The 15,663-nt window shown below is 51.7% G+C and overlaps 1 protein-coding gene across 1 annotated transcript; it reads left to right on the top strand.

Moving 5' to 3' along the window:
* Positions 1 to 11,108: 11,108 nt before the first annotated feature.
* On the top strand, positions 11,109 to 12,513 carry Tmem125 (transmembrane protein 125). Its single transcript, NM_001107967.2, has one exon. It carries the CDS (start codon positions 11,222 to 11,224, stop codon positions 12,059 to 12,061), a length of 840 nt encoding a protein of 279 aa, NP_001101437.2. The 5' UTR covers positions 11,109 to 11,221; the 3' UTR covers positions 12,062 to 12,513.
* Positions 12,514 to 15,663: the final 3,150 nt, after the last annotated feature.

Genomic DNA, 15,663 nt, shown 5'->3' on the forward strand with positions numbered 1-15,663 from the left:
GGTAATGGGGCTTGCTGCCAAGGCTGGTGTCCTGAGTTCGATCCCCAGGACCCACATGCGAAGGGAGGGGACCGACTCCCAATACTGTCATCTTTTTTCTTTCTTCCTTTTTTAAAAAATATTTATTTATTTATTCCATGTATGTGAGTGCACTGCAGCTGTCCTCAGACACACCAGAAGAGAGCATCGGATCCCATTACAGAGGTGGCACTTGGCAGGTGGTTGTGAGCCACCATGTGGTTGCTGGGATTTGAACTCAGGACCTCTGGAAGAGCAGTCGGTGCTCTTAACCGCTGAGCCACCTCTCCAGCCCCCTCATCTGACTCTTACATGTGTGTGTTGACTTGCTTGTGCCGAGCACAAAATAACTATTTTAAAAGGCATAACAGTCTGTTTGTTGGTGAATGACGCGTTCATTCGTGTGTGTTGAGCGTTTTGATCACATTAACCCCTTTCCCCTCCCCTCCCTCTGAAGCCCCTCCTCCCATCACACCATCCCTCCACTTTCGGGTAATCTCAGATTCTCACACAAGCTTGCTTACAGGTGCTAAAGAAGCACACTCCCCTTCATGTCCAAGGGCTTTGCATTCACAGACTCAACCAACCTTGGATGGAAAATATTTGGTGAAAATGCCCACAGAAACCCAAATAATTAAGCTTTGACTTCACCCCACACACCATTATTTTGTGCCGAATCCACGAAAATGGAACAACACGAAGGCATTCTATTAAGAGTCAAAGTGGGGCTGGAGGGACGGCTTAGTGGTTAATACCACCTACTGCTCTTTCTGACTGTCTGGGTTCAGTTCCCAGTACCCACAGAGTGGCTCACAACCATGTGTAACTCCAATTCCAGGGAATCCAACGCCCTCTTCTGGTCTCTTCCAGAACTTCATGCACACACACAGAGACATGCAGGCAAAACACCCGGATGCATAAAATTAAAGGAACTGGAATGAGATGGGAGACTATGCATGCGGTATATGCAAATACTGTACAATTGTGTGTAAGGTGCTTGTGTATATGGATTTTGGTTTCTGCAAGGGATTCTGGGTTACACGATTCCAATGGACAGTGGTATTTGTTGAATGACTGAGGAGTGAATTTAAAAAGATCAGGAAATAGAGGTAAACATGGAAGATTTCATCAAGAATCTCAGTGACGGGAAGGCCAGGCAGCGGTAGTGCACACCTTTGACCTGGCAGGGGCAGGGGCAGGGGCAGGGGCAGGGGCAGGGGCAGGGGCAGGGGCAGGGGCAGGGGCAGGGGCAGGGGCAGGGGCAGGGGCAGGGGCAGGGGCAGGGGCAGGGGCAGGGGCAGGGGCAGGGGCAGGTGGATCTCTGAGTTTGAGGCCAGCCTGGTCTACAGAATGAGTTCCAGGACACGAGGCCTATGTAGAAAGACCCTGTCTCACAAAAACAAACAAACAAACAAACAAACAAATAAGGAAAAAGAAAGAAAAGGGAAATGTGGGGAAGACGGACTCCCTAGAGCTGCCCTCTGCTTTTCGTGCACAGGCAATGGCACAATAGGGAGGGAAGAAGGTCTCACACTTGCTGAAGGGAGATTCAGCCAGAGAAGCCACCTTGAGATGGACTTGAGTTACGTGTCTTTTATTATAAGCAGAAAGGAGTTTGGGGAAGGACCCTGGCTTTGTATAGAATAAGGACAGTTGACTTAGGAAGCAGGAAGCAGGTCATCCTATCCTTCTGGCTGGTGGCTGGATTTAGAGGGACACCAATGTGACTCTCTATCCCAAGAACTTCCAAAACCTTGAATCCAGTTTCAAGCAATCAGGCAAGACACTGGTCCAAACTGGTTCATGACTTCACCTCTGATGTAATCACCCAGGACTTGGGAGGCTCAAAGGGCAGGGTCCTGGAGCACACACGAGTTGGCGGGGTGGGGGTGTTGGGTGCTATCTGTTTCAGATCATTCCCAGACAAAGAGCCATCTTCACAAGCTATGCAGCCACCATGCTTGTGTCCACACAGCATCAGCCCGTAAAGGACAAGCTCATTGAGAAGAAAAGGGTTGGGGGAAATGGCCGATGCAGAGAGGGGCTTGACAAAGGTTTCAGATGGGCCACAATGAGGTGTCTGAGAGTCCCTGGACAGAGAACTGAAGTGGGGTGAAGCTGGAATGGACAACTCTGGTTAGGGCCTCAAACAGAGACAGAGCTGACAGTCCAGCTGAGAAGAGCTGAGGCACGGCTTGTCTGCGTCTCTCCCCCAGCCCTCCAAAATGAAAAACAAAACAAAACAAAACAAAAACCGCTTGTAAGCCCGGTGAGATGGTGCAGCTGGTAAAGGCTCTTACCTCATGCAAGCAGCATGCAAATCTGGTGATGACCTGGGTTCAAACCCTGGAGGCTAAATAAAGGCAGAAGGAGAGAATCAACTCCACAAAAACGTGTGTGCGGTGCATGGCATGTGCGTCCGTGCATGCACACAGACTAAGGTACAAACATACAAACAAATAAACACATACATTCAAAGTCATCGTGGGTGCAGAGTGGAGAAGGGTGGAGGAGGAGACTGACAGGTGATGAGGCCTACAGTGTGGGACAGGCTTCAGAGACAGGAAGTGGGGAGAGTTACCAGAGGTTGCTGACTCTGGACCTGAGGAGCTGCCCTCGTTTCTGGCTTGGCATCTGGGTCCTGTGACAGGAGAGCAGGTTGAAGAATAACATTTCCACATCAGAGGAATGATTTCCAGGGAGAATACCCAAGACAGAGGGTTCACCAGGGTCCAACCTGGGGTCTTGGATTTGGAAGTGTCAGTGCTGTGGTCATGGAGAATAGTAATGCATGAATGTGCCAGAGAGGGCTACTGAGAGGAGATGCTGAGGGAGGAGCAGAGTGGGGGGAACACCGTGCAGGGGTTGTCTGAAAAGAAGGGCCTGGCCCAGAGACGAGAAGGAAAGAGCTAGAGGGGAGAAGTCTGGCTCTTGGGGTCCGAGTTACCAGTTGTTCCTGAGTTCAGAGATGATTTGACCCTTGGGAGCTTGGGAAGAGCAGAGGCTTCCACAGCTGAGGACCCTGAAGGAGGGCCCCTGAAGAGCAGGCCCAAGGGACTATGGTACATTCCTACCTCTGAGGGAGGAGCTACTGCAAACATGGTTTGACCTTCTCTCTACCCTCAACCTCCACTGAGGTGGAACAGCCCTGAGTGTAGTTCTGAGCCTGAGAGCCATTCAAATTCCTACATAGATTTCAGAACATGGGTTGGAACCTGGGTCCCAGGAGATGGTGAGTGCCCGATTGATTCAAAATTAGCTGTTGCTTGTCCCGCCCACAGGACTCGAGGCTCCCTAGGCCTGGCTTCCTCTCAGAACCTGCTGTTGGATGCCAGGCCTGACTGAACAAGACCCTGAATTCACAGAACCTTGGCCCCTGTCCTCCCAGGACTCATTTGATTCTGTGGGGCAACCTGTTCCCAAGTGTTCTGCTTGTTTGGTTCCAGGCACAGGGAGGGCACCTCACCTGGGTCATGGGCTTCCAGGGTCAAGGTGCTGATCTCTGGAGGAGAGGGAAGCTACTAACCCTCTCCCTCTTCTGGCCTCTTCTGGCCTCAGGTCCTGGCCCTAGCTTGTCACAGCCCACTCCTCACCAGTAACCACTACATGTTGTGCCCCAGAGGCCCCCATTCCAGACCTGATTCTGAGGGAGAACCTGGCTTCTTGGCTGCTCGCAAAGGTGTGACCACGTCTCTTATGCTGTGGGAGGACTGAAGATGAGGGCAGAATTGTGAAAGCCACAGACAGGAAGTTTAAGAAACTCCCAGGCTCGGGAGACAACTTGGTTGGTAGAGCTTGCTGCACGGACAAGAGGATGTCACGTTTAAGTTTGTATCTGAGAAAATATAAAAAGCTGGGCATGGGGGGTTGGGGATTTAGCTCAGCGGTAGAGCGCTTGCCTAGCACGCGCAAGGCCCTGGGTTCGGTCCCCAGCTCCGAAAAAAAGAAAAAAGAAAAAAGAAAAAAGAAAAAAAAAAGTTGGGCATGGCGTAATCCAGCACTGGAGAGGGAGGGCAGAGACAGGAGGATCCCTGGGAATTGCTGCCCAACCAACCTATCCTACTTGGCAAACATCAGGCCAATAGAGACGCTGTCCTGGAAAATTAAGGTGAATGACTTTTGAGGACACTTGAGATTGACTTCTGGATCCCTCCCTCTCTCTCACCCTCTTCCTCTCCTCTCTCTCTCTCTCTCTCTCTCTCTCTCTCTCTCTCTCTCTCTCTCTCTCAACGTCAGCCTAGCAGTGATTTCAGAGGACAGGTTAATTCAAAGCCCAGTTCTGACACTGACACACTGTGCGACCTTGGGCAAGTTACCGAACCTATCTGTTCTCAACTTCTCAGTAACAGTAACGGTATTTACTTCCTATTGTTGTTGGTGAGACTGAGTTCTAGATGAAACTTAGAGTAGGTGCTAACTATGGCCCTAATGATTGGCCCCTCCACAATCGTTCTGTACAATGGGCAGCCCGTATTCATTCTGAGGGAGGAGCTTGCTAAGTCTCCCTTCTCATTCACTTCTTGCTGGAGATTTGAAAGGTGGCTTCCCAGGACCCAGATCTGGTGAGGATAGAAAGGATTTGGATGAAAACCTCAGATGCTATAAAAACAGTCAAATGAACAGCAAGCTCAGCATTGATACTCTACTTTCTCCTCTGCTGTACAGACCGACACCTTAGCTGCCACTTGCCAGCTACTCTCAGCAACTGACTCCATGGTCATACCTGGATCCAGTAGCAAGACTCAGACAAGAATACTCCTGGATGGGTTTCATCCGTACCTGGGACGGAGACGTGCCTGAGGATATAGAGCTTGACTATTGACGTGTTTATAAAAAGATAAAGAGAGGGGGATGTGTTCTATGGAGGTGTGGTGAGGTATGGGGGGGAGGGGGTGCTTCACAGGCTCATGTTGAAGCATCCCTTCCCTTCCCCATAAGGGACCAGCCACACGATGGAATAGTATAGAATAGAGTCTGTTTAGGGCATGGAGAGTGGAGTTAAGAGGGTAGTAGGGACAGAGAGAGAGAGAGAGAGAGAGAGAGAGAGAGAGAGAGAGAGAAAGAGAGAAAGAGAGAGAGAGAAGTAGAGAAGAAGAGGAGTAGAGGCTGGCCATGAGTGCATGGAGAGAGGGGGGAAGGGAATGGAGAGAGAATGGGGGCAGGAAGGCAACAGCAAGAGAGGAGCAAAAGAGCAAGAGAGCAAGAAGACAGGGCAAACGGCGCTTTTTATAGTGAGTCAGGCATACCTGCCCGTTGCCAGGTAACTGTGGGGCAGAGCTTAGACAGAATGCTAACACTATAGTCTCAGGAGGGAGAGTACCAAGTTCCCCTCTGTAACTCACCTGCTAATGTTTTGCTCAAGGCCGGTCTGAATATCTATCTATCTACCTATCTATCTATCTATCTATCTATCTATCTATCTATCTATCTATCTATCTATCTATCTATCTATCTAATGGCCAGGTCTTACTATGTAACCTTGACTGGCCTGGAATTTGCTATATCGATCAAGTGGGCCTTGAACTCACGGAGCTCTGCCTGCCTCTGCCTCCCCTAACTTGCTCCCATTGGTCCTCTTTGTCCCCCAGTTTGGACTTTGAGGTCCATCATGTCAATATTTCCATAGTACTTGGGTTTTCCTGCCCCATCTTTTCACCATCAAACGTCCCAGTGAGACTCCAGCCCAGAGCCAACTGCTACCCATGTCTGCATCCTGGCCTCAAGCCGTGGCTGCTGATGGAAACTTGGGGTTTTCTTGTCATGCCACAGGGGAGGTCCCAGGTTTCCTGGTTCAACCCCAGAAGCAATCTCCACTCCTGTGCTCCAGAAAGAGAATTCCAACTGGACCTTGTAATAAAGGGAGCCATGAAGAGCTCCTGTTAGCAAGCAAGGAAACAAAAACATGTTCTTCAGAAAGGGCACAGAAATGGGCACCTACATCCCAGATCCCAGCAGGCAACAGGGCTTATATTTCTCCGATTCCTGATGTTCCCTCTCTTATACTTCCTCCAGGCCTAGAACTTCCAGCAAATGAGTGTATTTTTCTCAGAAGCCCATTGTACCCAGATTGCGATCTATTCTAAAAAGGTGTATAGAATGCAATAGTATGTATAGACATTCAAGTGCCCGAAGTTGAAATGTAGGTGAAAGGGTAGTAGCACTCTGGGCATGCTCCCTTGGTCACTTAGTCTTTGTATCTTGCTTTAGGGCCTCTGAGCTGGGCCAGTGGGAGGCCATACTGTTCCTTATGTCCTATTTTGGAGGACCAACCATCAGTTTCTCCTAGAGCTAACCTCCTGCCTAACAGTCATACCTCTGATCCTCCTCCATAAAGCTCCCTTTAAAACTGCCTCCGGTTTGCAGGGAGAATAGCCATGGGTGAGGGCCTCCCTCGGTTTTCTGCTTCAAATCCACAAACTCACCTGTGTCCATCTTCTTCCTTATCTTTACCAAAGGGAGACGCAAGCTCATTCCAGCCACCTTGTACCCTGGGCCACCTGCCTTCCCTACTCCAAGACTGACTTCTGTCTTGCATCTTTAGGTGATCACAGCTTAATCAACCACATCTCTCCTATCTGGACTCCTTTATGGGCCCACTTTCCCAGCATCCATTGCATCTCGGAGCTTTATTGGAGCACCCCGATACCTTACATCTAAGTCCCATTACCTTACATCTGGACTGTGCACTGATTTCTCAACTGCTTCCCTAGCTCCATGTCTGTCCCTTTTCAAATCCACCATGTGCAGACACAGACGTAGGCTCCCCTGAACACACGGTTCTGTCGAGGCTGTTTCTGTGTAAAATCTTCACAATGGCCTGGGAAGTGGCTTCCAGAGTAGAGTGTTTGCCATGCAAGTACTAGCATTTGGACCCCCAAGCTCAGTGGAGTTGGGGAGTCTCCAAGTCAAGCTGGGCTGCAGATTACCTGGAACAGCAAGCTTCAGGCTCAGGGATAGTGCCCTCCCACCCCCGTGCCCCAATGTAAGGTGGAGAAAGGTGAGGGAAGACACCCAGAGTCAACTTCAGAGCCGCACATTCTCGTGTGCACGTGTTCATGTGTCCATGCATATACAAACGCACACCACACACATATTCATGCTACCAAACCGGGAACAACCTTTATTAGCTTCCTCTTGGCCATAAGGAAATGGCCTACTATAAAGAGACCCCTGAAGCCCTCGCCTAGCACCCCCTTTCTAGCCTTCTTCCTCACCTCTCCTCAGCCTCATACACCCTCTCTGCTGCCTCTAAATTGCTTATGTCCTTTGCTCCCCTCTCTCTGAGCTCCTCTTCCCAGCCTCTCAGGGGCAGCTGAGACAGCATTTCTGGGGTGTTTAGTTAGCCATCTTGTCTTTTCCTCCTCAGGCTAATCCCTATCTCTCCAGGGGAGCCAGGCAGTCTAACTAACTTTAGCCACAGACCTCCCTGGATGAAGATCTTCATGTTTTTCAGTGTCTCAAGGACAAAGTCTAAATTCCTCCCTCAAAAGGGAGGAAGAGAGAATGCCTCTCACATTCTCTTGCTGTGTTGTTTGTGCAGTGGCAGGGTCTGAGTCAGCAGCAGAGACTGAGGTGGGTGGCGCATCCAAGGCAGATTTTCTCCAAGGAATGTTCTCTGCAGAGTACTGGGTCAGTAGGGGGCAGGAGCAGCAGAGGCAGAGGAGGCAGAGGCAGAGGCAGAGGCAGGGGCAGGGGCAGGGGCAGGGGCAGGGGCAGGGGCAGGGGCAGGGGCAGGGGCAGGGGCAGGGGCAGGGGCAGAGGCAGAGGCAGAGGCAGAGGCAGAGGCAGAGGCAGAGGCAGAGGGTAGGCTCATCCGTGGAGGCGGGTTTTTCTGAGAGCAAATGTGTGGCTAAGGAGCAGAGGAACCTGACAGAGGGTGAAAATGGGCTGCAGAGTTTTAACCAAAGACAAGGGAGGTGAAGATGAAGGGAAAGTGTTTTCAAGAAGGGACAGCATTGGAGAGAACAGAGAGGCTAGTGGGCCGCTGTTGGTGTTATGAACCAGACGTTGAATGAAATGTTTGCAGCAAGGCAGCAGAAGGCAGTGGGCTGCAGGCCTCATATAGCGATGGGAGCGGTAGATGACTCCATTACCTAACTCAGGTATGGTCGGGTGGGTGGATGTCCGGCTTCTACAGTGGGAGGGAGCGGGTCATCTGGACTCCATGCTGTATTCTCTCCCTCACATCCCTCCCTGGGGCCCTAAGCCACTGCCACATACTCAGTGAGGGTCTAAGCTGTGTGTCCCCTTCCTGTCTTCTAAGCCTCTGTGTTTCTGATTTCCTTTAGTGTCTTAAAAGAAATATTGTCTCGGCCAGAAGGAAAAGAGACCCTTTGCTTACTCCGTCCGGGTGGAAGGATGTTCTGTGGCCCTCTTGTCCCCCAGGACTTGGTCTAGGGCTGTGTCTCTTGTAAGGATTTCTCAGGGAGAGAGTTAAGGCCTCAGGAGGAAAGAACTCAGTGTAGTAACCTAACTTCCTGTCCTCGCTGCTGTCCCTTGTATATACATTGTCACCTGCCCAAGTTACAATGCTTCAGCCACTCAACAGAAGCACCTGCAGCACACTAGGTCTTTGTTGGAAACAAGAGATACCTTGACAACCAAAAACAAAACACACAAGCTGCAGGAAGGAGCTTACACCCAACCAAGTCTCCTCAGACACATTAAGGCCTGTGGGTTAGAGTCTGCAGCAAAGGGTATCTTGGGCACCAAAAAGGAGCAAGGCACTAAGTTAAGGGGAGGGGGTCAGGAAGGACTCCCTAGAGAACGCAGCTCCCCAGAGAATGGGGTTCTAAAGGATGAGAAGGATGGGACACAGGATACAGAAAGGCTGGGACGAGCGAGAGAGTGCCACAAATGTGTGGAAAATTTGGTGTGGTTGGTCCACGGAGCTGAGAGGAGACCATGTGACATTAGGGAAAATTTTAAGGTAAAGATTTTAAGCTAGATTTTAATTTTAGTTTTACCATGATCACTCTGTGACATGAACATATGTCTGTGACAGGCAACTGGTCTCGAAGACAAAAGAACAAAATCAGTGGGAAGGCAGCTGTACACTCAGGACCAAGACAAAGAGTGTCCCTTCTAAAGAATAAAGATGTGTGTTATCAGGCCAGTGCTTGTGTGGGGGCTCAGAGATGATATCATTGGTCTTGGGAGAGGAGACAGTGAAGGAGCCAGCCACTGTGTGGGACCACGCTGAGGCCTCAGACTTAGGTACTGAGGAACTAGAGGCACGGTCAGGCCAGATGTAGGAACCGCCGAGAGAGACAGCAGTGATCCCATTTTGAATGTGCAGAGGGAGGAAGCTCCATGGGACACTCAGGGTTTCTGTTGTTCCGGGCATTCTGGGGTGTGTGCTGTGCTCCTCTCCTGGCCCTGCCCACCTTGTCCTCCTCTCAGGTGGCAGACCCTTCCCCTTGTCCCCCAGCCATAGCATCTATCTCTTCAGGAGACATGTTTGCCCTCTCTGATGACTTTGCCTCACCAGAGCCTGCAGCTCTGCTCTCTCCTGTTCACCTTTGTCCACAGGCCAAAGTACGCTTCTCAGGAGGATCGCGCAGGGACTTGATGGCAGGTGGGGAATAAATGGTGATCGTGACTCACCCTGCCCACTAGAGCTGCCCTGAAGAGTTTTTTGTTAGGGGGATGGTCCTAATGGCTAAGTGTGAATCAGGGTGGTCTCCTTTTATTATGGAAATGAGCCTAATTGGCGGTCAATCCCAGTGAAAAAACTAAGCAGGAACTTTCTCAGCCAGCCCAAAGGTCAGCTGTGAGACAGAATTTTCTTTCTCACAGTTTCTAGCAAGCGTGGTCAGTGTTTAGTCATCTCTGGAGGCTCCTTTAGGTTTGTGTAACTTAATATTTTCCAAGCGAGTTTATTAGTAAATCCTTTAGCACCCATTTTACTACCCCAAGTTTCTCCAGCATCAGCGTCTTTTAGGAGACAGGTGCCTCTCTGAGTCTCTGATGTCTTCTGATAATCTCTACCTTGGGAAGCAGGAAGTGGCCAAAGTAGTAACCTATGATCTTGTCACCTGGAAAGGAAACACAGAACTACAGGGAAAAGGAGAGTCCTTCCCAGGCAACTCCAAGCAGGAAGTGACATACTGCCTCAGAGGGGCCGGCACACCTCCTCAGTGCCTGGAACCCAGAAGCAGGCCAACTGGTACAAGGGCCACAGGGACGGCAGGCTGTTCTTGTTTCACAGAAGGCAGACCGTACGTAAGGGCAGGGGTACGTTTCTGGAGACACAGTCGCCAGTTAAATCTCCCCTTGAACTGCAAGTCAACACGTGTGAAGGACTAGGTTCCCCAATCTCTCTGGGACCAGAAATCTACTGTCTTTCCAAACCTGTGCATTCCTCTTGACCCTTCCCCCTTCTCTCATAAGAAGAGAAACCCCAAGTCTGGCTGAAGATACCGTAGCTCTATGGCCTGGGATGAGTAGGCCATGGGGGTGGGGCGTGAGGGTCTCTGAGGTGAGATGCCATGGGGAACACAACAACTACAGACATCTTTTCCCCATAATTTCTTTCTTTCTCACTATATACAGTCACCATTTAATTGAACATTTTCCAGGGGCCCAATCATCTCACACAAGAGGCATTTAACCCTAAGACTCGATAGCAACACTGTTCTAAGAAACTGAGGCAGGAGTGGCCTCTCACTGGCCCTGGCTGCTAGGTTACAAGCTCAAAGGTGCTTCCCCATCCAGGTCCATCTCATCAGGAAGCCATTTCCCTCAGTTTTGCCAAGAGTCACTTTCTGAAGAGTGATCACTGGTGTGGTTGGGGATAGGCGACAGTCACCTCTGTGGAGATCCTTGACAATGTCACAGGGCAAGGCTGGAGTTGTAGGGTCTTGGAAATACGGGTCAAGTCTTCAGAGATCCCAGATGAGTAACGCCTAGAGACCCCAGAACCAGGCAGAGGGCAAGGCAGTCCACAGATACAAACAGCCCTAAGGAGGTATCACTCACCTGCTCATGGGATGGATATGTGGGTGCACATGAGCTCCCAATCACATATCCTGCAATGCCATGGCAGGGGGACACACATATATGCATGCACCTGTGCATATCCACCACAAGTTCTGGAGGATACTGAGGCAGGCCATGGGAAGAAGGGCTCCCTCTCTGTCAGATGAGGCTGGCAATGCTGGAGGTGGTCTCATGACGCTGGCCAGAAGACAACTGTCCCGAGATGCTAAAGATGCTGCCGTTATCAGCGTGGCCATTTCGGGTGGAGAACGCCTCTGTACAGATCCGGGGGCAGTGTCCACTCACACCCACCTGGTACAGTAGCAAACCCAGCAGCAAGACTGAGCCCAAGGAAGCCAAGGTAATGCCCACAGACAGCATGGCAGCCAGTGGCCGTGCTGGGGCAGGGGCAGCAGCCAGGCCAGCCAGGGTCAGGCCAGTGACCAGCAGCACAAGGCCACTGAGCAACACTACAACAGCGTCGGCCCCTCCACCGCTGCGTAGCAAGGCCACATGCTGGGCCTGGCGTATGCAGTTCATATCCTGCACGGCAGAGCTCATCAGCTGCTTCACCAGAACCATCAGGGCCAGCAGGCAGAGCACAGTGCCCACTGCTAGTCGCCATTCACCGGATCGGCTGCTGGTAGAGGACAGCAGTGCCACGCCGCCTGCCCCACAGCCAGCCACAAGGACCACGGCCACGGAGAAACAGAGCAAGGAGCGCCGGGGCTGCTGGGACCACCATAGTTCCACCTGCTCTGCCAGCACATCCGGGGGCAGCCCCCTGCCCACTGAGGCTTGTTGGGACATGGCTTGGTCAGGCAGGGTCAGGATAAAGGATCAATGCCAAGGTTCAGAGGGTGTTTATCATGTCCCTGTGACTCCATCACCTGGTGGGCAGCTAGAGGTCCAGTCTCCTCCTCTCAGTCCAGGTTATGGTTACCCTCACCTGCAGGATAGGATTGCATGTTATCTCCCACCTGTCTGGCCCTCACAGTCTCATCCAGGAGTCTTAGGGAAGGGCCCAAGAATCTTCCCCAGGTTTCTCAGGACCTGCTCCTGAAAGCTGCAACCCCAGCACTATACCTTGGGAAAGCACCTCCCCTGACCCCAACATTGTTCCCTCCACCTCAGAGCTTCCCTCCCCGTCAGAGAATCCCCTTGCCCAGCTCCTGACCTCTCTTGCTCGGGCTGTCTCAGTTGCCTGGTCCATCCAAGCTGTCGGAAGAAGCTGGTGGTGCCACAGTGGATGATGGGACAAACCGTCAGAGATAAAGCCTCATTCAGGACCAGACTCACATGGCCTCAGCTGTCATCGCTGAGTCCTAGGGTGGGGGAAGCTATGGGGAAGGGAGGCTGCTGACTTAACCCCTCTGGAACCAGCAGGCTGACCCTGCCCCTTCTCTCATAGGGCTGTATCCTTCCTTCTCTGTGGGTCAGTACCTGACCCCTAACCCTTCTTCCTCTAGTCCCACCCTATCTCTGTCAGGCAAAAAAAAAAAAAAAAAAAAAAAAAAAAAAAAAAGATGCACGCTCCAAGTCTCTCTTTCCAGGGCTGATCTTCCTCCTGGGCCAAAGTCATCTATGATGCAACAGGGCCCAACCCAAATTCCTCATCTTACCCTAAACCTGTTCCTCCTGTGTTCCTTTCTCAAGATGCTATTGCCACCCTCTCGGCCCACTCCGGGGGCTCCTCAAGGCCTTCTGCTGTTGCCAGTCCACGGCCCGAGGGTCTGCCTCTTGCCTCTAAACACATCTCTGTCCAGTCCTGTCCTCAGCTCCCATTCTGAACCTGCCTGCTCTCCACTGATCCATCCCCCCTGCTCTACGACTCCACGTGTTCTCCAAGGCAGCAAAAGGAGGACTCAGGATTTGAACCGCAGCCTAGTCCTTCCCACCGTGGGAATAAGGGGAGGGATCTAACAGTGTTACTCCTTTAACCTGTTCCCTATGGACAGGCAGCATGACTCACACCAGGTAAAAATAAAGCTAGCACTGCTGGCAAGGAACTCAACTTCCTGCAGCAGTAGAGGCCGATCCTGTAGGTGTCAGCTGCGAGTCCAGGGGGGGCTTGGGAAGCACCAGCTCACTTCTTAGAGGATTTATCTGAAAGGGGAGGACAGAGAAGTTTATTCTGAGGAGTGGGAGAAGTCATCTAACATCTTCCTCTCAGACTTCCCATGGGGCAAAGGGGCTCAAAACATACTTTTTGAGTCAGAGAGACTCTGGGTGAATCAGAACCCACATGGAGCAAGCACACTGCTGAGACCGAATTTTTACTCCAACTGTCCTTTGCAGAGGCTGCCCGGCAGGCAAGGTGGGTGGGGTAGGTGCTCACGCCCCCACGGGTGATGAGGGAGGGGCCGTGGGCGGAGTCTGTCCCAGCATTCCTCAGGACTGTCTGAAGGTGCTGGCACCGTCTATTGGGGAGCGACCCCAACGTGGTTGGAGGTTCCCGGTAGTAGAACCGGTGAAAAAAGGTGGGGGTGGGGCGTGTGGGGCACTCACGGGAAGCTTGGCTGTGCTGAATCCGATTTGAGCAGGCAGGACCTAGCAGGTGGGGCGCTCTAGGTCTGTTTCCGGGGAGACGCTTCACCTGCCTAACCTGCACCCAGGTGAGCTGGAAGGAGGGGGGATTAACAGGTGCTGTTTCCAGGGCAGGGCCTGAGCCAATTGGCTGACGTGGCCCGGCTGGGGCTGAGACATTCCTGGGAAGGGAGGGGCTTCTGGCCGCTGCTGTTAGGTCTGAAAGACAGTATGCAGATTGGGTCAGCAGGAGGAAAGAATGCTGTCCCTCTGCCCAAGTCTGAGTCCTACCACGCCACCCCCCAACTCCAACCTCATTCTACCTTCAGCCCCTCCCCGAAGATCCACAGCCAAGCCTGCACGTAATTACAGCCCAGGCCTGTAATCTTTGCACCCTGAGAGGCTGAGGCAGGAGGAGAGCCAGCGGGAGGCTCTCTGAAGCCTCAGCTCCAACTCCTCATTCCAGCTGATTCTGGACTTTGGGTCTAAATCTCACTGTACCCTCAGTCCCAGTGTTGACGTCTAGCCCCTCAAAAACCCTCAGCCCCAGCGCCCAGCGTCAGCCATAGCCCAAACCTAGCTCCCCTCCATCTTAGGCTCCCCCTAACCCCCAAGCCCTTTGTTTATTTTCCTGGAGGCTTCAAGTGGGTGGCAGGGTTAGCCTGCCCCGTGGGTTGGTAGAGGCTTTCTGGTAGACATCTGGAGCTCCCAAGCAAGCACTATTTGGATACATTTCACATCCCTTGACAAGGGAAAGGAAACCCTTGCCGTTCAGCCAGACTGTCCTCCACCTGCCCAAGGCCTCTCTCTGCCTGAGTCTTGCCAACTCATTGAGCCAAGATGCCCCATCCGACCCAGTTGATTCGACTGCACTCACGGCCTGTGCTTTCTCCATGTCCCCCCCCCCCCCCCAAAGTTAGTTAGCTTCCACTCCCGACCCAGCTGTGTATTCCCCAGCCATTCCAATTCAGGGATAGCGACAGTTTACTAACCACCATGGTCTCAGCAGCCAGCACTCGGTAGCGGGTATGGTGCAAGGTAATCGGTAAATGTTTGTTGAGTGGCTGGCTAAATAGACATGTGAACTGACGGCTGTGACTGTTCTGACCTTTGAGCATTTGGGATGAAACCAGGCTGCGTGGTCCTCGAGTGCCTCAGGGATGCATTTGGACAATGCTGGGTGTCCACAGGGGTGTTCCAAAGTGGAGCGGGGATATAGTTCAGGGCTCTGCTTCTAATCCGCAAATCTAGTTCTTAGACACCATGCCCCAAGTGGGCAGAGGGTGACTGGCTGGAGGGTGTGTAGGCTGTCCCACATCTTCTGTCCTACCCCTTCTGCAAAGTATATGTTAGTATGTTCTTCACTCTCCTTTTGATGTGTATTAAAACAACAACAACAACAGCAGCAGCAGCAGCAGCAGCAGCAGCAGCAGCATCAACAACAAACCAAAACAACAAAATGAGATCCAGGCAATCTTCCCAAGAGCAGTTCATAAAATAACAGAGCCTGGTCTGGCTTCCTCTTTGTTTTGTTCTGTGCAGAAGACTGGGAGCCTCACATGGTCTGTATGCATGCATTACAGCTTAGTTTTGTACTTTTACTCTTCTCTCACAGTATTACATCCAAATTCAACTGCAGTTTCCCCTCCCCCTCCTCTCAGAGACTCCCCCTCCCCACATCCCTTCCTCCCTCATTTCTCTTAAAGGAAAAAAAGAGCAGGCCTCCCAGGGATCTCAAAAGAACATGGTATAACAAGTTATAAGGTCAAGTCCTCATATCAAGGCTGGATGAGGTAACCCAGTAGGAGGAAAAGGGTCCCGAGAGCGGGCAGAAGAGTCAGAGATAGACAGCCCCACTCCCATGGTTAGGAGTCCTATGAGAGCACTGAGCTAGACAGCTATAATGGACGTGTAGAGGGCCTAGGTCAGACCCAGACAGGCTCCCTGATTATCACTTCAGTTTCTGGGAGCCCCTCTTACTTATGTAACTTAAGCCTTTCTAATAGCCTGCTTCAAAAGAACAGGAAAACTAACACATTAAAATGAGTGTGTTTGCTGGGCTGGAGACAGCCCAGTGGTCACTCAGCACATGGTTCAATCCCCAGAGCTGCAAAACACACACTCTCTCTCTCTCTCTCT

Source organism: Rattus norvegicus, chromosome 5 (assembly GCF_036323735.1).
Source record: "Rattus norvegicus strain BN/NHsdMcwi chromosome 5, GRCr8, whole genome shotgun sequence".
In the NCBI taxonomy this organism is placed as follows: domain Eukaryota; kingdom Metazoa; phylum Chordata; class Mammalia; order Rodentia; family Muridae; genus Rattus; species Rattus norvegicus.

Excerpts from the sequence above, each read along its gene's own strand:
- Tmem125 (NM_001107967.2), top strand. The coding sequence starts at position 11,222 with ATGCTAAAGATGCTGCCGTTATCAGCGTGGCCATTTCGGGTGGAGAAC.